Source organism: Protopterus annectens, chromosome 3.part1, assembly GCF_019279795.1.
Source record: "Protopterus annectens isolate FY-2018-M chromosome 3.part1, PAN1.0, whole genome shotgun sequence".
In the NCBI taxonomy this organism is placed as follows: Eukaryota; Metazoa; Chordata; order Ceratodontiformes; family Protopteridae; genus Protopterus; species Protopterus annectens.
In genome coordinates this window covers 1,105,662,712-1,105,686,519 of record NC_056732.1, presented here as the reverse complement: position 1 = coordinate 1,105,686,519, position 23,808 = coordinate 1,105,662,712, and the positions used below count along the sequence as shown (strand labels likewise).

The 23,808-nt window shown below is 42.1% G+C and overlaps 1 protein-coding gene across 1 annotated transcript in view; it reads right to left on the bottom strand.

Annotated features, from left to right (window-relative positions):
• Window positions 1-23,808, bottom strand: part of RPLP1 (ribosomal protein lateral stalk subunit P1) — a 44,585-nt gene that overhangs the window by 5,519 nt on the left and 15,258 nt on the right. Inside the window, exons 2-3 of the mRNA XM_044067246.1 lie at window positions 19,043-19,117; window positions 3,041-3,161 (exon numbers count right to left, since the gene is read on the bottom strand). Coding sequence (XP_043923181.1) covers window positions 3,041-3,161; window positions 19,043-19,117 — 196 coding nt within the window. The remainder of the gene's footprint in view (window positions 1-3,040; window positions 3,162-19,042; window positions 19,118-23,808) is intronic.

Sequence of the window (23,808 nt, the reverse complement as noted above, 5' to 3'; positions counted from 1 at the left end):
ACAATCTTACAGAATATATTCATAAAGTAGATGAAAGTATTCCAATAACTAAGCCAACACAAAATTGAGAAAGATTCTGCCGACAGGGATGATTAATTAGGGATACAGACAGTAGGCAAGAATGGGCTGGAATTTATTGGAGAAAACTGGCAAAGGAACCAAGGCATTGGGAGCAAATAACTAGAGGGGTAAAAGTAATAGAATGGGAAGCCATCAAGAACTTATTTGGACTGCAGGTTAGACTGCCTTTCTCTATCAAGGATTGATGAGTATGGGCAAAGAGCTACAGGAGGTCCTAAATGAAAAAACAGCACTGGTAAGAGTTTTTAATCCACAGCAGAAGTTGCCTTTAAGGAATAATTTGTAGAGCATACAAAATATTACATGACAACTAAGAATCAGAGGAGGTTAAAAAGGATGGAGAAGAAACTGGATAAGCAATTCAAACAATGGGAGAGATGTGTAGGTCTCCCAAACATGCAAAGTCTACAAGATTTAGGATAATTGCTTGAAAGTATTTACGTATGTATTTTTATACCCAAGGAAGACTGCAAAGAATTTTTCCTCAGGTAGAAAGCAAATGTTGGAGGTGTGATGGAGGAGAGCGACAACTGAGAACATTTTCTGGGAGTGGAATGAGTTGGCAGACATTAAAAAAGATTCCCTCCAGACAGCTCAGTCGGTGATGCTGGGTGAGCAAATTAGAGCTGTAATATACTGTGATGGTGGTGCTGCTGTAGCACTGTCACCTTACAGTAAGATGCTGTCTGGTTCGATTCTCAGCCAGAGCGTCTTCTGCATGGAGACGTGCGTGAATGGGTGTACCTTCGTTGAAGGTTGTGCATCAGAGCTGGCAACTCTAAGTAAAAATCTACTGCTAACCATTAGCAGACCGAAGTTCAGCTGTGGCGACCCCTAACCGGGAAAAAGCCGAGACACTTTTTGAGCTGTAATACAGAACTGGAATTGCCCAAACATACTAAGAATGCCGGATCTAATTAGGGTGGCTGTCAAAAAAAAAAAGTTATACAGCTTGAAATAGTATTTACTATATCCAAAATTGGCACAAATTCTTACTTCTGTAAATGTCTTTAGAAATATTCATATTTAGAAAAATGCTCAAAGGAATTTACTGCTGTCATTTAAAAGCCAAGTATTTTGTACAAAATTGCTGACACTGCACATCTAAGTTACATAGTTTCAAAGACTGAATCATTTGTAAACATTTAGCGATTCTGGGCTTTTCTGCACATTAATAAGGAACAAAAGCAGTTATAATGGTAGTGTTTTTGCTGAACACATGGCTATGTAACTTGCCTACTGACCATCTGTTTTTCCTAATTTAGATTAAAGAAAAACTCCCTTAGAAATTTATTTTTTCACTCTGTTTTCTGAGCTACTTTAAACACCTCAAAAAACAGTAAACATGTCGGTCCTTTGCAAGAATTGCAAAAATAAATAAGCGTGTATATACACACAGATATAGATATATATATATATATATATACACACACACACACATATATATATATATATATATATATATATACATACACACACACATATATATATATATATATATATATATATATATATATATATATATATACATATATATACATATATATACATATATACACACATATACACACATATACACACACACCTCTAAATATGGGCATCTTTGAGATTACATTTAAATCTTAAAATGTAAAGTAGTAAACAAACATTTTGAGCTTAACATTTCAATACTGTGATGTTGCTTATGTAAATTTGTTAAAAGAGGTGACAACTATTTGCTCCGTTTTTGTTATGAAAGGCATGGCTACATTAGAAACTTGTGAAATTCTCTTCCTCCCTGCAATAACGAAAGTGGAAAACGGCTTCACACCACTCTGAGCTCCTGACATCAACAGGACTAAATATCCGCAAAAAATGTCAGCAGCACCACAGTGTGTAAACTATGGACTTGTGCATCTGTGGTAGGTCATGCAGGCATTGACAATTTTCTCTGCAAATTATGGGAGAAAGTTGTCTTTGCCTTCCTTTGACTTAAAGGCAAGAAAATAACAGGTTTCTGGTACCTAGACAATACTGGAATCATACTGTAGGGAGAAAAACAGCCTAAGAATCCAGTTAAACTGTAGGAGGAGCTGGAGTTTCCCCTTACCCCCCAAAAATACTCAAGACTCAGTGTGACATTCCATGGCTACTACGGTACGGTTACTTGTAGGACTCCATCCCCAATCTGGGACACAATTTTAAAACAATTTCATGTTCAGTTAGTATACTGGTATTTTTACAATATAAAATATTCACAAACTTGCCTTCTGAACCTTCCAGATCTTTTTATTTAAGATTTGTTTACTGGGAAAGTAAGTCTTGGAACAAAGCAAATTTATAGTGGAGGCCAAGGGAAAAACATTCCAGACATTTTTCCTGATTGTTTCACTTCTACTTAAAATGCAGAACTCAAAATGCTATGTATAACCAGCCAACTATTTCAGGGTTACCTGATCACACGACATTAAATTTGCATTTTTAAAATGACAAATGCAATTTACACATTTCTATATAGAAGCCATACAGATTCTGGTTTATTAAAGGTCACAACCAAATTCTGAATACTTTATTAGAAAATCTCTACACATTAAACTAGATCATGACTGAAAAAGGTTCTGGAAGAGATATGTAACAGTCAACTTCTGTATAAAATGTCGAGATAAATGGAATGGGAATTCGGCAACAAGTGGACCAATACCCTTGGCAATCAGAAACAGTATGGCATAACAAAAGCTAAATCACTAGTATTTCACCAGTGTCACTTTTTAAGCTGGTGGGGGAAGGATCAGGCCTTAAACTTATTAAGAGACAGACTGCATAAGTGTATATTCCAGACCTAAATGGAATAAAATTCAACCACCCATTTTCTACACTTGACAAGCTTAGCAACCTGTAAACTTGTTTTTAGCATTTTCTTGATTATAGTTTACAACATGAATAGAAAAGGTCTGTGTACATCAGATTTGTATACACTTACCTGGAGCAGCAGGGGCAGCAGTACCACCACCAGCAGCAGGAGCACCACCTCCAGCCACAGGACCACCGCCTCCAGCACCAACACTGGATATCAACGAACCAATGCTAATATTAGCAAGGGCCTATTAAAAAAAAAAAAAGAAAAAAAAAAGTGTGGTTAGATGCATTGCGCTTGACAAACGAGCGTGGAGCAGTCAAATTAGAGACATTTTGAAGAGTTGCGTTCAATTTTAAGAAACACTAGCAAATATGATCAGTACTACACCAACAGCAAGACCATCAACAATTCCTGTCTTTGGGCCTGGGTCATGACTAAGATTTATGACCAACCCCCTCACCTTGTTAAAATGGAAATAAAATCTTCAAACTAAGGTATGCAGTATGACTGTATGAACGAATGCAACATTTTCAGCTTTCGAAAGCATAAAAATTGTTACATTTCAATAAATTAATGCACAACCTGCAAACCAAACTATGTCCAAGCACACCAACTCGGCAATTTAAGTACTCATGGCCAGCTAACAAAAACAGGACAACCAATGCTTCATGTAGGATTTTTGGGAAAGTAATTTCAAATTAAAAATCAGGTTACATCTTGCACCAAACCAATTAACTAAAGCATCAGTAAGTATAAAATACCAAGCAATGCATTTTAAAAGCCTTGGTAGTTTACTTGGCCTGTGCACTACACAAACTGTCATGGCTCCAAAATGAGCATAATTGTCACTTCCCATCTGATAATTTTAAAATTACAGGTACACAAGAAAATGCAGCACCCTACCATTAAACTGCTCATGGTCTTTACTTCCCTTACACCTCACCCCTCCTCCTAACCAATATTTTGCACATACTGTTCCCCCACAATGCCCACTTATGCAATTTGCTACTTCCTCTTCTAAAGATCCCAACTTCAGTTTAAGGCCTTTTACAACATTTAACATTTCAATTACTGTCAAGTTAGATATAGATTCAGTTTTCTAGTCAATGTTTGATAGCAAACATTAAACATCCTTGTTTTGTCTAGGCAACTTGGATACCAATTCAATAAATTTCATTGAAACAATTTGCCCTACTGCTCTTTTTCATCAAATAGATAGAAAATGCTGGAAAAGAGATTATCTGAAGTGTGCTTGAGGATATAAAAACATGTGAAATTCCCAAATATTCTGGGAATAAACAAAAAACAAACATACTTGGGACTTCCTCTGCTTTCTAGTGATCATGAAATATTATAGGAGACCTACTAATCTCTGTAATAGCAGTTTTCTCCAACACAGCTGGACTTTTACTTTGCACTCGCCTATCCTTTTTGCCTTCCTTACCAGGGGATTGAGAACAGTGTATGGACAGTCTCCAACCAGTAGTCCAAACACCTGCCTGGCCCCATACCACTATTTCCTTTCCCTCTCTAGTAATTTGCTCTCAATACCCTGGTTCCTTTGCTAATTTTTTCCAGTAAATTCCAGCCCACTCTTGCCAATTTGCCACACACCCACTTGCAGTCACATTCCTGCCCATTTTCTATTACCCTACTGGCAGAATCCTATTTTCCATGTCCCATGTTGGCCTAGTTCTCTGCATTACGACCAACAGTACTGATGTTCTCTTGCACTAGGATTACTTCTGTACAACTGTTCTACTAACACTAATATTTACCCCCCCTTCACAAAATCACAGCGATCACTATCCATTAATGTTTGTACTAGCTAAGAGTAGCAAATGTGTAGCCAACTTCATAATCATGTTTCAAAATTAAAAGTTATTTACACAAAGATGGGTCGGAAGAATTTTTACCCTCTCTAGGTAATACAGCCACCACATCTTTCTTCAATGGGGTTGTTGACCTCCCTTAAAACACTTAAACCTTCCAGATCTTTTTAACACTTTCGTCTCTCTCACTTCCAAGTAGTGTAGTCTATTATTGGAGACTAACCCATGGAATGATAACTTTTCATGCCTCTTTCCTATCTTGGCCATTGAGTCTCTTTCCTTTAACTGTGGTAAAAATAAAGTCTTTAGTGAATGCTTCCATTTGTACCTTTTCGTGATTCACACATTCCTTTGCTTTATACAAATTTTCACAAAATTTGTGAAAATGCCTGTGATACCTCTACAGGATCTCTGGTTACTTTTTAGACATCCTAGGTTTCTACTTTGCTGCCCATGTTTTGTGCTTTGGAGGGGTTCCCCGCCTAAACTCACACAGACAATATATTCCTTCATTTCCCCTTAGCACTCTGCTGTTGCGCTCTTCTTTTGAAATTCCTTATTCTACAATACTAGACCCTAGTCAACCCTTCTGTTGGTTCTTGCCTATCTCCTACTTTCAGTTTTTTTTTTAAACTGAATTTACCCACTCACTAGCTATCCCTTCTAAAGAAATATCTTCCCCAATAACTTTGTACTACCCATTCCACATATTCTGCCTTAACAGACAAGCAGGAAAGTGCCAGTGCCTTCCTCCCTTCCAACATGTTAAATGACTTTTGGTACCAGAAGCCACCCAAGGCAATTATTTCAGGTTTCGACCATATTGTATGGGAGATACTATTGCCAATTAAGCTGCACGAGCGCACACTTCTGTTTTACTGCAATTTATAAAACGGAATCAGACTTACTGAACAAATACACAACGCACCACAATGAACTGCAAATATCCAGGATTAGTCTGCAACCCTTACACATTAATGCCCACCGAGGGGGTTCTAGAACATGGACTACATTTTTATGACTTGGACCTACAGAAAAATAAAATCCCATACAAAAATAAATCAACTTCACCTCATACTTCCGTAATGAAGTACCAATGTGCCATTTAAACTGTAAAAGTACATTTTATCCTATACCAAGTGGCAAAAATTCTAAATGTGAACATTACTGAACTATTTTAGTCTGCATCTTTTGACAGCTTTCATTCCTTCTCCATTAATTCAATAAGGTAAATCTAGTCTTAATTACTAGACTAAGAACATTTTGGAGATATCGCCCTTCAAACTTGCATCACAATTCTTCTTACGCACAGCATCAGCCAAAAACTTTGACGTGACATCTTCTTGATAGCTCCTTCTGGCTGCTAAGCATAGCCGGTTACAGTTTACCAACTTAAATATTTCCCTATTTGTGGGCTTGCATTAAATTTTAACAGTGTTTGCCCCTGCTGTCTGGGTGACCACAATGGTACAGCAGCTAGCGTTGTCGCCATACAAGAGATTTTTCCTGTTAGATTCTTGGCTAGGGTGCCCTCTGTGCAGTGTCTGCATGTCCTCCCTGCAGTCACATGGGTTTCCTCTGGTGTTGTTTCAACCCACATTCCAAAGACATGCTGAAGGTGGATTGGACACTAAATCCCTAGGTGTGAGTGTGTCTTCTGTTAAAGGTTGGACACTGGGCTGGCAACATAAAACACCTCTGCCAACCGTTCTGTGGACAGTTGCCCTGCTGTAGCAACCCCTACCAAGAAAAGCCAAAAGGAGAAGTTCACCCCCCCCCCCATCTGCCAGACCTTCTTTGAACTTCAATTTGTTCCAAATGGGCAAAAGCCAATGGAAAGGGCTTGTCCCCCAACAAGAGCAGCCCCCAGACCTAACAGTGCACTCAATGTCTGGATGGAGATATGCAATACAGGATGTCCACAAACTTCCACAAGGAGTTCACTCTTGTCTGATCCCCCATCTTAACTGCACACAGATCCCATATTGCCCCAGAAAAGGTTTGAGTTGTGCTCCTTCACCCCCAACTTGGCTATTCCAGTGCAGGGAAGAGAAACTATACAGACGGGAGTGCAGCAGCAGACATTAAGCATCTCATACAACCACCCCATACGTTTTTACCCAAAACCAAGGCAGATGCAAAAGGTGCCACGCAAAATAAACCAAGACAACTTGAAAAATTGTCAGCCATCTTTAAATTTCATAGACAACTGTATCTGTGAAGCTGGTCATAAACCTTAAAGGAGAACTTGAGTCCAACATGGGGTCTTGCATATTAAAGTAATTCTGATTGTATAGTCTGGCTCGGTATCCCACAATGCAGTGCTAGTCTGTAAAAAAATGACATCCATGCACCACACCACACTCAGTCTCAGCACTTGTTCATAACTTGTAAGCACTAAATAACCTACTAATTACTACAGCACTCAACCTTGCTCATTACCTAGAGGAAAACAGTTTTGGTACTTACTTTCTTCACTTAAGTTTAGAGAAAAACAGCTCTTGTACTCATTTTACACACTTATCTAGAGGAAAATATTTTTTTATTCAGGCATTTCCAAGAGTCAGCTCCCAGTGTCTCCTGTCTATCGATGAATCTGGGAATCTTGGGGCAATGCATAAATTGCCTCATGTACACAGACAACCCTCTCCTCCTACCACCAAACACAACATGTGAGAGATGCACTTATCTAGCCAAATTGGAGGTAAAGCTCTCTCCAATCAAGACTGAACTTGACAGTCAAGAGAAGGTAAACACTTGCACCACACAGTCTCACTAAATCTACACCACCAAAATCCACACATAGAAACACAAACATTCGTGGAGGCTCTCAATAATAACCTGCTCAAGCAACAGAGACCTCCAAAGCAGAAATGCAAGCAACCTCCACCCCCCCAACACAACCCAAGGACACATCCCGCAGACTCAGTGTGCCACTCAACCACAGCCAATAAGTTAAAACATACCCAACACACTAGTTATAGGTGACTAGTCAGGAACACTGATGTCCCACTCACCAGGCTAAACAAGGAGAAGGTTACTGTTAGCTGCCTGTCAGGTGCCAGGATCCGCCATATAACACACGACTCCACAAGTACAAATATGACAGTCATTGTCCATGTTGGTGTGAACGACCCACGACGTACCTCCCTGGACTACATGGAGACATGGAAGAGCTCCCCGTTCTTGTAGCCCAGGCAGGTATGACCCTAGTCCTGAGTAGCATTCTGCCATCACCCAGAATGATGCCGCAGAACAAGGACAAAACAATAGACTTCAACAATTGGCTAAGCTTCTGGTGCCATTCTAAAGGGATCCAGTATCTGTGCCTGGGTTGACATGGTTGACAGACCACGATGCTTTGCCAGAGATGGCCTGCACCTGTCACCTCTGGGATTCCGGATACTGGCCAAGTTTCTTGCCGCCCCTATAGTGCCTTTTTAGGCAAGGTTCAAATGACAAATTCACCACTAAACAGGCAAGCGAAATCGGAGGGTGATTCTACTCAATGCTAGAAGTCAAAATCTCAAAATGCACTCACTCGAGGCACTCCTTAAAATGAACAGATATCTGTGCAGTGACTGAAACCTGGTTCCAGGCTCCAGAGAGCACCCATGCACTACCAGGCTATAACTCATACCACACTTTGGCCATGTAACCTGGACCGGAACACCAAAGGTGGAGGTGTGTCCATATTCATTAATTATATACACACCTCCAGGCTAGTTGCTCAGCATAATGCAGACGATGTTATCCAAGTGCACCTAACTGGACAAAACTGCAATCCAAACTGTAGCTTGCTACAGATCACCCACCATGACCCAGGAATTACACTCTCCTTTATGTACTGGAAAATATTAGGGTTCAACCAAACACCCTAACAATGGGCGATTTCAACTACCCCACCATTAACTGGGAAAACTACTAGTGTACCAAATCCTTTGCTCAACGCTTTCTGGAATTCATAGGTTAATACTAGGCTATCTGCCCTTGGGCATTTATAAACCTAGCCAGTGTGTGTTTGGCTTTCGCTACTCTTAGATTAGTTGACTGTGCCTCTGTATAGTAGGTTACAGAAGGTAGCCCTTTTAAGGTTAGTTTACTGTACCTCTGTCAAGCAGGGACACAGAAGAGATCCCAGGGGTAAATTTACGATTTCCCATCCACTCAAGATTTCTCTTGAAGAGGGTCAGTGAGGGGCTCTGCCTAACATGGATTGGGATTTTGTTCCAGTGAGGGGAGCCTCTGGGATATGAATCTATCCCTCCAGCTTGCCCTATATTTCTGTGCTGAGGTTCAAGTCCCTGGAGCGTGTAGCTCTAAGGGATTTGGATTTCCTGAGGTGGAGCGTGTCCATTAATTCTGGGTTGGACATTGCTTTATACGTCAGACACAGATCACCTCCGAGTAGGCGGTACGCAACTGAGTAGAGCTGGAGCTTCTTCAGCCGAACTGCATAGGGCATCTGTTTGAGTCCCTGGATCCTCTTGGTGAGGTACTTTTGGGGTCTTTCCAGTTGCTGCAAGCGTCTGGTAAGGTACATCCCAAATGGGGCACAGTCTTCAATTAGGGCCTGATAAGTAGAGGGGCACAATGACCCCTCTTGATCTAGGTGTGAACCCTTTCGTGATAAGGTGGGCTATAGAAGGTCTTTCTAACCACTTTGGCAATGTGATTGTCAAAAGGAGAGATTGCTATCTACTTGGGTCCCCAAGTCCCTAATTACTTCTTCCGGACTTAATGGATTACCAACTATGTGGTAATTTGTGGGCACTGTTTTTCCCCAAAGGGGATGATTATGCACTTTTGGCAGCTTTTTTAGCCCATGGGCTCTGGCCAGTTCTCCTTCTCTGAGAGACCCTTTTAGAGGATGTGTGTTGTGTCAGTCGGATTATGGCGCAGTTGCAGTGCAGTCATCTCTGCAAACAGTCAATCAATCTACCTATGTTGCTAGCCTGTAGCAGAGAGAAATAGATGTCGAACAAGAGAGTCCCGGGACTGAGACTTGTGGGGCGGGGGAGTAACTGGTTTTTGTCTTCGAGTCTGACATGGCACCTGCTATTATGACCATGGGTTCTATCCCTGAGCCAGTTTGCCATCCATCTTGTGGGAGGGGGTTTGATTATATCGTGTCGAAGGCTTTAGCGAGGTCTAGGTAGGCTGTGTGGACTACCTTCCCTTCATCTATGGCTTTGGTAACAGTTTCAAAAAAGTCGACCAGGTTCAAGAGCCAAGATCTGCCCTTAAAGCCGAATTGGGTAGGATCCAGTGTCTGGAGGTTCCAAATGTCTTTGTTTATGATTTCCATGAGGATATACTCCATAGCTTTGCAGACCAGGCTAGTCAGGCTTTACAGGGCGATAGTTTCCGGGGTCCATTGTGGCACCACCTTTGTGGAGCGAAACCACTGTTGCTGTGCGCCATTCCTTGGGTACATATCCTGTAGTAAGGCTGAGATTGAACAGTGACTTTATACGAGGGTTTAGTTCTTCTTGGAGCTTGTGTAAGATGCAGCCCAGGACACCGTCTGGTCCCATTCATGCTGTGTTTTTTGCTTTGGAGAGGGCAGCTCTCACCTGTGCATCTGTGATCTCAGGAAGGCTACACTCCGTAGGGATAGAAATTTGCTCTTGGGGGGGGGGGGGGGTTTTGCACAGAACCTTTCTGCCAGGATGTTGGCAATGTCTGCGGGTTCAGTGTATTTTTTGTCATTTTGCACTAACTTGGGGCATATCTGGGACTTGCTTCCTAGGTTCTTGACATAACTAAAGGCCTTGTGATTATCTTTAGTGTCTTGTGCAATTTTTATTTCGAGGCTGGCCTTAGATGATTTTATGAGGGATCGTAGTTTCTTGCTAGTACTGATCAGAGATGCCTTCTCTTTTTGGGATTTTGCTCCATCATGTAGTAGCTTTTTCCTTCTGTTGTATAGCTTATTTATGGCCGGGGTCCACCAGACAGGTCTCCTGCCTTTGGAGGAGTGAGTCTTGGTTTTATTTGGGATAGCATGCTCCATGCATTCCTGTAGGTGTCCATAGAATGCTTTTGTAAAGCATTCTGCATTTTGGGACGTATTTTCCACTGGCCCGGGGGATTTGAAGGATTCCACCTCGGTTTTGAGAAGTGTGAAGTTTGCTTTTGAGAAGTTCTTCACCGTGGTTTCCTTGGCTGGGGGTGGGGACGGAATATGGATGTCCAGTGAGATTAGTTTATGGTCTGATCTTACCAATGAGGGGTATACCTCTGGTGTGGAACAGAGACCCCATGTTGGTAATGACCAGATCCAATATGTTTTCCCCTCGTGGGAGTGACCAGTTGTTCCATAGCATTTGAGTTTATAAATTCTAGGAACCGCTGGGCGAGGGCGTTTGGGCTTGAGTAGTTTTCCCAATCAATGTTTGGGTAGTTGAAGTCACCCAACATAATGGTGTTTGGAGAGACCTTCATATTCTCCAGTGTTCTCAGGAAAGTAGAGTGGGGTTCCTGTGTTTGGCAGGGTAGTCTGTAGCAGGCTACAAACAGTCAGTTTTGCCCACTGTTAGTTGCACATGGTTGGACTCCGATGCTTCGTGCAGTGCCACTAACCTGGAGGTGTGGGTATCTCTAATAAATATGGATACCCCCTCCTTTTGTGGTTCGGTCCAAGTTTTGGGGCCAAAAAGCATGGTACGAAGTATAACCAGTTAGTGCTGTGGTGCTCTCGGGAGCCTTGCGCCAGGTTTCTGTTACTGCACAGATATAGATATTCTCCATACTGAGGAGAGTCTCGAGTGCTTGCATCTTGAGGTTTAGACTTCTGGCGTTGAGCAGTATTACCCTTAGTTTTTTCTGTGTTGTCTATGGAGGTGGGCTTGTCTTTTGAGCCTTGCCTAAAAAAGGCACTATGGGGGAGGCAAGAACCTTTGCCAGTATTCGAAAACCCAGGGGTGACCGGTGCAAGCCGTCCCTCGTGAAGCAACGTGGCATGTCAAGCATGTCATCCCAGGCTGACAGACACTGGATCCCCTTTGAATGACTCCAATACTTTAGCCAATTGTTAAAATTGATCATTTTGTCTTTATACTGTGGCATTCTTGGTGAGGGCAAGATGCTAAAAGTCAGGGTCATACCAGCCTGGGCTACTTGATCAGAGCGCTCCTCTACGTTTCTTTTCATGTAGTCCAGGGAGGTACATCTCAGGTCATTCACACCAGCATAGACAATGACGGAGTCATATTTGTACTTGCTTTGGAGTGACCAGAGTGCTTGTATTATATGGCAGATCCTGGCACACAACAGGCAGCACAGTGACCTTGTTCAGTCTGGTGAATGGGACGTCAGTGTGCGACAATAGAGTCACCTATTACAAGTGGATTAGGTGCGTTTTTTTGCCTTAAGGTCTGTGATTGTGTGGCACACAGACTTTGAGAGCTATGTGCTACATGTGTATTGTTTCGTGGTAGGGGTTGCTTGGATGTCTGCTTTGGAGGTCTCTGCTGCTTAGGCAGATTTTATTGGACTTTTCATTCTAAAGCCCTGCACTTGCTTGGATAAGTAATCTTATAGGTAAACACTAGTAAACTTAAGCACTACACCCCTCTTATACTCCTTTTAAGTACTTGCTCCCTATTGGTTCTTTCTGATCAGTCAAGCAGTTCCCTATACTATTGTGTCCAAGGGTCAGTTTCAGGTTTACTCCAGTCCATTTGGCATTTTAGAGCCTCCAAGTATGTTTTTGTGCGTTTGTGTGTTTGGTTTGCTGACGTGATGTGTCTATGCGAGACTGGATTTGTGGTGTGTGTGTGGTTACCTTCGCCTCCTGACTGGCTGTGCCAGTACTGGGTTGAGAGAGCTCAGCCTCCAGTTTGTCTATATAGTTGCATCTCTCTCATATATTTGAGCTTGTTGGGAGGAGGACAGGGTGGTCTGTATACATAAGGCAGTTGTAACATTGCCTCAAGATTCTCAGGATTCACCAGATGGACTGGAGTCTCCTGATGTAGCTGTAGCCCTGGTGGAGTGGGACCTAATGCTAGCAGGTACCGGTTTCCCATGATGCGTGTAGCAGAAATGTATGCAATGTCCTATCCATTTTGAAATTGGATGTTTTGAGATAGCTTTTCCTGGTGATCCTGGAGCATAGGCTACAAAGAGCTGGTCAGATTTTCTGAAAGCCTTAGTTTTATCCAAGTAGTAACGTAATTGCCTGCGAATGTCCAAAGAGTGCAGGAGTCTCCTTTGTTCTGGTGATTTCGGAAAAAGGTGGGCAAATGAATGGTTTGGTTTAGGGCCACACTGGATACCACCCTTTGGCATAAAGGAAGGGTTAGTTCGTAGAGAGACTGTCTTGATGAAAAATGAGGAAAGAATCCACTGCCATTAGTGCCTGCAGCTCTGAGACTCTTTTAGCTGAAGTTATTGCTAGCAGCAGGGCAGTTTTCCATGAAAGAAACTTATCAGCTGAGAAAGCTGGTTCAAAGGGCAGCAGTGTAAGCTTTTCCAGAACAAAGTTGAGATCCCAAGTAGGTGTTGGTGCTCTCCTGGGTGGTCTTATGTTCTTAGCCCCTCTGAGGTACTGTCTTGGGAGTGGATGTGAAAATAAAGGAGGATCCATGTTGTAATTAGCTGAAATTGCTGAGGCGTGGTGCTCTCCTGGGTGGTCTTGTGTTCTTAGCCCCTCTGAGGTACTGTCTTGGGAGTGGATGTGAAAATAGAGGATCCATGTTGTAATGAGCTGAAATTGCGGAGGCGTGGATCTTAACAGATGAAAAGGAAAGTCCTTTGTGCAACATCTCAGTTAAATATTGTAGAATCTGAGTAATGTTTGATCAAGGGGATTTTGGCCTTTAGCCTGGTTCCAGGCGCAAAATCTTTTCCATTTGTCTGAATAGATTTTCCTGGCGCTGGGCCTCCTGGCCTCGAGAATGACATCCATAACAGCTTTGGATAGAGGTGTTGGCTGGTTGTTTAGGTAATTTGCCATGCAACCAGGTTTAAAGTCTTGAGCTGGCTGTGTACAATCTGATGGTCTCGCTGGGTGAGCAGGTGAGGAATTTGTGGTAAAATCCATGGTGGGCCATCTTTCTTAGAATTGGATACCAGTGCTGGCGTGGGCAGTCTGGTGCAATGAGTATCATGTGGCCTCTCTAATCTGACTTTCAGCAGCACCTTTGCTAGAAGAGGCAGTGGAGGAAAGGCACACACTGTTAATATGTTTTCCAACTGAATGAGACTGCGTTCACTTTCCAAGCTTGTGGGGGAGGGGGGGGTCCTTGTGCAAAATTTTTGAAGTTGGTAGTTTTGGGTGTTGGCAAAGATCTATGTCTGGGCGTCCCTATTTTTGAGTTATCATTGCAAATACTTGTGGATCTAGGTTTCCACTCGTGGGGATCCATGATGTTTCTGCTCAGGTCATCTGCCAATGTGTTTTTCTTTCCTGGCAGGAATTGTGCTTTTAGATGAACTTGGTAAGACACTGCTGTGTTCCACAAGGTCATTACTTGCCTGCATAGAGGGTAGGAATGTGTGCCCCCTTGCTTGTTGATGTACCACATTACTGTGGTATTGTCCATCTTTATTATTAGTTGTCCTGGGTGTAAGAGGTCCTTGAAAGCTGTTAGGGCATTCTGTACTGCTAGCATTTCTTTTCGATCGATATGCAGATGCCTTTGATCTGTAGTCCATTTGCCCTGAATGCAATGTCCTGCCATGCGTGCTCCCCAGGCATAGTCCGATGCATCTGTTAGTTTGCCTGGCTGTTTGTAAGGCGAAAGGCTGACCCTTGTTGAGGTGACATGCCTGTGCCCACCATAGAAACTCCTGTTGAAGGCAGGGAATGAGTGGCATCATTGTTTACAAGCTGTGGCTGTGCTGAGTCCATATGCTTGTCAGGTACCATTGTAATTTCCTCATATGCAGTTTTGCAAATGGAATTAGTAGTATGCAAGATGCCATGAATCCCAAGGCCTACAGAATTTTTCGTGTAGGGAGTTGGGTCTTTGTTGCCATTATTTTGAAGTACTGAGTCAACTGTTGCTTGTCTGGCATGAGATAAGCCATCTGAGCCATTGTATTCAAGCTGGCACCCAGGAATATTATGTTTTGTGAGGGCACTAGTTTTGATTTCTTTTTGTTTACTGTGTACCCTAGGCAACTTAGGTGTTTGACAAATGCCAGATGCTTTAAAAGAATGTCCTTGCTTTCTGCTTGAATAAGGCAGTCGTCCAGGTATGGGTATATTTGAATTCCTCTGTCTGCAGTATGCAATTACGGGTGCCAGGCATTTTGTGAAGACCCTGGGCGCAGTAGATAAGCCAAAGTGCAGAGAATCGATAATGGGTTAGGTATCTTCTGCAATTTTGTCGGATAGGGACATGCAGGTATGCCTCCTTGAGATTCAACATTACTAGCCAAGCCTTCTTGCCCAACATGGGAAGAAGCTACTGTAGTGTTAGCATCTTGAATTTTTGGTACTTGCAGATAGGTGTTCAGAATTGAAAGATCCAGAATGGGTCTCCAATGCTTTGCCCTTTCTGGGGACTAGAAGAGTCTTGAGTGAAATCCTTGTCCTTGCTCCTGTGTAGGTACCCGTTGAATGTCTCATGTCCATGAGAGCTGTAATTTGTTTTTGTGCCTCTGCCCATTGATTTGGTGGCAGGTTTGGCATTCCTTTTATCCTTGGCAAGGTATGAAAGTGGAATCTGTATCCTTGTGAGACAATGTTTAGGACCAATTTGTCTTTTTGCAGACAACTGACATCACAAAAGTGCTAATTTTCCTCCCAAGGGAGCTGCCAAGAGAGATTTCCTTGGTAGTTTGAGGGTTAAGTCATTGTGTTTGTCTTCTGCTAGCTTGGGGCCCGTCTTCTCCTTTCTGGGTTGCGGCACCCCATTGGCAAGGTTTGTAAGGGCCTTGTGACTGACCTCTGCCCCTTGGGCGTCTGTATTTGCCCCTCTGTGATCAGTCAGAAGCTGGAAAGGACCAGTTTTTTTGTTGGCCAATTTCTACTGAAACGAGGGGGTTGTACCTGTAAAATATCCTTGACCATCTGCATAGACTTTGCCTTATCCTCCATTTTATTTAAAACCTCTTCTGCTTTGACACCAAATAAGACATCCTGCTGTAAAGGTGCATCCAATAATTTTGCTTTAACATTATCTGGTAGGATTTGTTCTTTTAACCAAGCATGTCTATGTATGACAGACCCAGTAACAACTGTCTACAGGAAGCTTCCAATGAATCAAATCCACATTGTAAAGTATGTTTGCCCACCTGTTCAGCTGCATGCAACAGATCCTACATTTCCCTGAAGTCAGACTGTTCAGAATGTGTGCTCAGTTTTTGCTTTGAGACATTAGGAATTGCTGATTTCAGAATGTGAAACTGAATTTAATGCTCTCATAGCCAGAGTAGCTGAGGTGTACATCTTTCCCTATCTATCTAGGGCTCTGGAATCCCTTTCAGAGGGTACAGGATTTTTAGCCATAGAAGCTTTAGCCCCTTTGGGACCCTGGAAAATTGTTTCTGGGTCAGCCACAGGGCTTTTATAAAGGAATTTGTGCGAGTCAGGTACTCTGTAGTATCGGTCTGGTTTGGCTAGACAGGAGGTAGGGAGTGTGGATTTAGACTAGACTCTAAGTAAACATCATCCACAATGTCTAAAACTGGAGGGATAGCAAGTGGTCTGTGCTGGGGTAGTAAAATGAACTCTCGGAGCCTTTTCTTAGAAACAGAATAGTCCTGGCCTTCCCAGTGGAAATGTTCCCTCATTGTATGTAAAGTTTCCCCAAAGGAGTAGTCTTCAGGGGGAGATGCTGAGGGAAGAGAGTCTTCAGCATCAGAGTCTTCATAAGGGGGAAAAGCGTAATCCTGTTCCTCAGAAGAATCTGAGGAAATAGAAACCTGCTCAGAGGAAGCATAGTCCTCTTCTTGTCTTGGCCTTTTATCTGGAGGGGGATGGGAACCCCCGATTAGGGTAATCAAATCTTCAGCCATCTTAAGCATCTGTTTCTTGGGCATGGGGCCTTGAACTGGAGACGGATGTACAGTCTTTTTTGGTTTTAATGGAGTTTTAAGCTTAGCATAAGATTTAATGGTGAGAGTGTAGCTGGTCTGAAGACACCTTCTGCAACTGAAGGTGTTTCTACTGCACCGGGAACTCCTCTTGCTCCGGTGTCGGACAGGCCTAATGAAGATGGCTGTGACGGCCTAGTACACTCCGCCTGAGAATTCGAAGCTGTCTGGGGTTCCAATTCTGCAGTTGTCAGGGGCTGCGTAGGTGCCTCACTGAAAACCGGAGAACCGGTGACAGGCCCAGCAGAGGCCTCGGAGTCTGGCTTGGTTCTAGGCTGCCTGTCCTTATCCTTGTGTTTTTTATGCATGCCGGTCGTCGGCTGCTCCGATGGCATGATATAATTAAATTTCCTACCAAAGTATTGTCGTGCAAGTCAAAACGGCTTTTGATAGTTTGTTTATTAAACCTAGTACAAAACAGACAACCTGTGACGTCGTGGTCTGGGCCTAGGCACAATAAGAATGGAAGTCCTTATGAGGTATTTGCTTCCCACAAGAAATGCAATTGTTAACTTTTTCTGACATCGGACTGAGGCAAGAAAAGGTTCCCCAACAGGGTACTTAGCTTTATTGAAGACTTCGGACTGAAATTCGATTCGAAAATCTCAAGTGTTGGTCGGCCGACCGGCACTTGCAAACTGCTTCGGGCACCTCACGGCAAGCATACCCCTGGCACACTGACATCAGGGAAGAAGCGACAGCAACCGACACCGGACCAAGACTTTGGAACTTTGGCCCACTGCGGGACCGCCTGACGGCTGGATAACTCAAGTATGATGACTGCAGCAGGGTAACACGATGAACATATTTCTGTTGCCAAAACAGTCAGAATCTGATTTAATATACATCACCTGCAACACAGTAACACCTAAACAGTCATGTCACAGTACAAACCAACCATGAAAGCAGGGCAGAAATTGAAATCTTTAGTTACAAATTTGGCTAACAAGACACTTCTACTGAAGTGGTCCTTCCAGAATCCTTCTGCTACATGGCAATTCAGTATAACCAATCAGTATAGTTTCTGGTAGAAAACCAAAGCACTAAGAAATCCACCGACAACATATCAGGAATCCTACAGATTACAAAACAGTCCCTAGATCACTGCCAGGCAACAGGTAATGCAGTACTGCAAATCAGAAGCAATCACAATCTGGAAATGTATAACCAGAAGGTGGAACTCCAGCACCTACCATGGAAGACTTTTCCCCCCATCTTTACTGAAGAAAACAGCACTGATGGAAATTAAAGAATTTAGAGCTCATCCTAAGCCATTAGCAAGTGACCCTTGGAGGACAGTTTTATCACAGACTGATATTGCAAACTGTATAATTTCTCTCTCTACTCATGTTTTATGAATTTGAAATTTTTACTTGTCAGGCTGAATGTGAATATAGTATGTTTCTTTAAATTGTTACACAGTAATTTAACATTTTTGAAAATAAAAACTGCACTAGTTAGAAAAAAAAAAAAAAAAAAGCAGCTAGCATGCTGAATTTGGTTTGTAACTTAATATGCACAAAGCACTTAGATTGTACCTGGTCCTTCAAAACTTCTGTATGACAGCAAACATTTCCAAGCAACTCTTCACAGCATGCGAGTAGTCATTAAGTAAAAAGGTGAAGGAAATTTCTTTCTTGTACCCAACTGGATTGCCTCTAGCAACATATCTAACTTAGTCAAGTTCACCAGCACCTGATGCAACAAATCTTCTCAAATGCACTGAATTTTTATCCTTCCAAAGCAAACCGTACATCAAAAGCTCCCCCAAACTTGTTTCCTTTGCCAAGAGTCAATACATCTTTTGAATTTATTGTAGACAATTGATAGGTGCCAATAGTTAAACATGACAATTACATTTCCTATTTTCAAAGCAGCCATGCATTTCTACTTAATGACTTGTGTGCACTTCAAGTCCCCACCACTGTGTAATGGCATGACACAGTATTTTTATGCCAATAGGTTGACAGTTTAAAACACAATGTTCAATTGAACTTTAAAATGAGTGCTCCTGTATACAATATTATACATTTGTATAACACACTAACACAAGCCAATCAGGTTACTAAGTATTTTGTTCACATTAAATGTACCTAAAACTAAAAGGTTCACTATCAAAAATAAATCACATTTCAGCAACTCCTGCAATTAACTGCACAACTTCAATTTTGCTCAAACGTGCACCACAAGCCAAAATATCTGCATTTTAATGACACTAGATAATTGACAGAAAATGTCTTACCTTAGCAAACAAGCTAGGCCAGAAAGGCTCGATAGAAACATTAGCTGCTTTGATGAGGGCATTGATTTTGTCCTCCTGAAACAAAGAAAGTTAATCAAATATTTCATGATCACAACACTTTCTTCAAAGATGGGTCACATTGTACTGCAGACACAAACTGTCTTCAAAGGCAGATTCAAATTCCTATTAACGTGTATTCATATATGCACACTGCATGCAAGCTATACCAAACAACCCCCTCCACAAAAAAAAAAAAAAAAAAAAAACTGTTGAAACATCAAGTGCAACAACCCATTTGTAAAGCAAATAAAGTGTTCTGTCCCACAAATGCCTTGAATCTACTTGCAAAGAAAGGAAAAATCATGGTATACAGATCATATTCCATTAATTCAATGCACAGTAGGGTCACCCACTGCTGCACGAATTAGCCTGCAACACAAACGCCTAGGCTCAAGTGATAAGGAAAACTCAACCTTAGAACTAAGAAATCTCTCCACTTTTCTGAGCTATTTTAACATCTCAAAAGCCACTCATAGTATTTTAATGTTTTCAGCAAAATGGCCACCAACTGGGCTTGACAATCTTTTCTTCAAACCTCTTTCAATTCAAGTTTGAGTCATGCTAGACAGTAGCGTAGGTGGATTGGACACTCCAAATTGGCCCTAGGTGTCTGTGCGTCTTCTGTGGAAGGTTGGGTGCCAGGCACCATAAAACTCCACTGCCAATCATGACCAGACAGGTGATCCGCTGTGGCAACCCCTAACCGGAAAAAGCCGAAAGAAGTTCAAAGTATCTTTTTGTCGTCCACGATGACTTGACAGTGCCCTACCCCAACACTTGCATAGATACTTTACAGGAAAAATGCATGGACTTTTCTCCAAATGCCACAGACATCTTTGATGCTATATTTAAGCCATCTTAAAATGTAAAGCAGTTTGTTAGTTTCTTTCGGCTTTTCTTGGTTAGGGGTCACCACAGCAGAACACCAGTCCACTAACGATTGGTAGTGGATTTTTACGTACCGGGTTACCAGCCCTGACGCACAACCTTCAACGAAGGCACACCCCACTCACGTATGCCTCCACACAGAAGATGCTCTAGCTGAGAATCGAACGGGACAACGTCTTGCTATGAGGCAACAATGCTACCGCAGCACCACCACCACAGTACCCTTAAAATGTAAAGCAGTACACAAAAGAAACATCTGAAATTTAGCATTTCAACATATAACGCTTAAGTAAATTTATCAGAGACAACTGCCTTTGAACAAATGACTAATCTAATTGCAGTTTTGCTACATGGGAAGCAGATGTGAATCAGTTTAAGTTCTTTTCCTCCCTGCAATAAAACTCAATGGAAAATAAATTTTTATAAGTGTAATGATGCAACACAAATTAACATTATTCCAAGCAACAGAACGTTAAATGCACAACTTTCAGAAATGCAGAAATATAGCATTTGAAGTATACAGACATGTAAAGTGTAGCTAAACAAACCCACATTCATATGCAAATGATCCATTAAGAATATAAAAAAATGCTCACTATAATACCCTTTTGGATTTCTTGCCTAGAGTCTCCTAGTAGCACACTACCTAATATTTTGCCCAAAGTTCAACTTGTTTAATTCAGACTTTCATTAAAACTACTTGTGTGTGCAATCATGCATGATGCATTCTTCATCACTGGCATATTCTTAAATCTGCACCTTTTATATAGTTGAAACCAGTTTTCATAGACATACAGTTGAATGAACTTCACAATCTTATATCAGTCAAATTCACTGTGCATCCCAAACCCCCTTCTCCAACTTTTCACTCAATCCCCATATCTCTCGGTCCCCTTAGCTAACAATCTACCTGCAGTGTAAACATTTCACCACACAAAAGATTAGACACTCGAAGGGCTGAACCCACCCACCCCCTTCCTTTGGTAACTTTTTTTTTTTTTTTTTAGTTACTACCTTTCCTTGGTAGCTTTTCACTATTCTTTCTCTCAGAAGCTGCTCCCATGTCACTTTTCTCCACATCTTTCCTTGATGGATTTTACATTATGCAACACCCTCCCCACTTGGGACCTCCATTTCCCCATTGTTTTTCTGCTGACATTCTCTGGCCCAATGTCACTGTTCTGGCAGTATCCCACAGCATCAGCGTAGTTTGTTACTCGAAATTCTCACCTCATAAGTGGTGCTCTAAATTGTTAACCCTTTTAAAAGGGTTCTACAACACATGTTCAACTGTGTCTCAGAATAAATACAAGGCAAACTGCCCTTCCGGCCCATTTTAAGCCTAGCCAATTTTTGTTTCAAAGACAAGACTCAAACCCTGTATTTTGCTTCTGTGAGGTAAACAACCTAACCATTATGCAATTTTTTTATTTTATTTATTTAATATTTTTGTTGACCGGGATAGTCCGACTGGATGCATGTCCATTTTCAGCGGAGGCCCGGGGAGAAAAGCTCCAAGGGTAAGCAGATACAAATCCCCAATCCCATCACTCAACATTCTTTGCATCACCTTTACAAGCATTGCCAGTCAAGTATTCAAAACCTATCAAACTTCACTGCATATCACAGACTAGACAAATGTCCTTTTGCTGCTTCCCCAGACACTCGCCCTCAGTTCTAATGGTTTGTCAAAGTTTTGTAGGCTTTTGTGATCATAAAGCTGAGCAATAAAATCTTGTACTTCAGGGCCCAAAGGCAAGAAAATGGCTATATCACAAACTTGGAGGGGGTGGTCATGACTGGTGCCCAGATCTTTCACGAAAGAAGCTCTTAACACTTCAACAACCTGTTGCCTCTCTTTATGAAGAGATCAGTGGGGTGGGCTTGAGTGTGGACATATTATTTTTGGTCATGCCGAAACACAAATCAAGTCCAGTAGGACCTCATTACAACTGATTTAGAATATGTTCAAATTAAACATACTATTCAGGAGTAGAGACCAGCTTGGTGGCAGAGTATGAAGAACCACTGCATCACATCCCCTTTTCCTCATTTTACATGGGATGGGGGTGCTGTACCAACTGTTACCACTTTCTACGCAGAGCTACCCCCCACATTCCACAATCCATCCATACAAACTGTATGTCAACTTCTCGTTTCTTCCGCTCTGCCAAATCTGCTCTACTGAACAGGTGACTGAACTTTTCTCTCCTTCTTTGGCAGTTTCAGTTTCTAACTGGGGTTACTTTAGTTTCTGGGTTGAGGTCCTCATTCCTTAATTTGTGTGCATCCCACTAACAGTCTCAGGTTTGCATACTACCCAGATCCAATTGTCACACCACTGTTTTGTACATCTTCTCCAGCTTCTTTGGCAAGTGTGCTGTCACACACTACCCTTAACACTGTGCCTGTTGACTGCATCACCTCCGATCCTAGCTTTAGCCTCCTCATACCGACGTCCTCTCTCAACCACACATACTAGACATCTAAAAGCCGCTAAACTTCTACATAACCAGACTTTCCCTCTTCTAGCACCCAAACTAATACAAGCATCCCCCACCCTACAATCGTGGGTATCTGGACCATTCAAGCATCTAAAAATTTCAATGTACGGATCATGACTTTTCTTTAAGGTCTAAAGTTAGACTCCACCCCCTCCTACCTTAAACATTTCTACCATAAATTTCATTTGCAAAAGCTTACCTCTAAAACGTTATGCATCTAAACACACAACCCAATTCCAATATTCTCTCCTAAACTACATGCTTCCATCACAACTACAGTGCTGTCATTGCACAGCTTACTCAAGAGTCTCCACGACATTTGTATAACTACAGACATGTTTAATCCAACAGTGCATTTTCTCTTGCCATTCTAACTCAAATGTAATTGTTTTCTTATCTATAACATTCATTACTAGGCTGAGACTGAAATTGCTAGCGTGTAAAGAGTGCTCTGTGCCCCTTTTCCTGAGCATATAAACTTACCCAATAATATGAAAGCACAATTTCCCAGTTTCCCCAGCCAGCTTGATTGACATGGACATCCTGAGGGAATGTAAGCAACTGTGTCATATTCACTAACATCCCTCGACTCCTAGACTACACAAACATGAGAGATGCAACTATATTAAGAACCTTGAATTCATGCTCTCTCACCAGTTAGTACATATGACAGTCAGCTGGTTACCAGCATGCACACCTCTCCTCCTACTCCACCCAGACCCACATCACATATACCTACACATGTGGAGGTCCTCACAAAAAGCATACCTAAAACACTAGAGACCTTGAAAACACAAGCATGCCACACAATACTTTCTCCACAAAAAACAATGCACAATAGCTCATGTACCAGTGTAAGTCAAGCCCTTAAGAAAAACCACAAAACCAAGCTTAACAGTCATAGTCTATTCCACTGAGAGAGACAAATGTCCTGCTCATCAGGTTGAATAAGGAAAAGGCCACGGTCAGCTGTCAGGATACGCCATACCTCACATGCACTCAAGTAGTCTCTCAACAGGTACTGTCAATGACAGTCACAATCTGTGCGGGTGTAAATGACTTGAGGCACACCGCTGGACTATATGAAGATGGACATGACTCAGCTCTCGGGCAGGTATTTCCCTAGCCTTAAGCTGCATTTCACTGTCACCTAGGATGATGCCTCAATACAAACAGAAAATGATTGACCTCAATAATTGGTTTGAGTTTCTGGAGTCATTCTAAGGGGATCCAGTATCTGTCAGCCTGGGAACACACGATCAACAGACCTTTATGCTTTGCCAGAAACAGTCTTCATCTGTCACCCCTAGAATT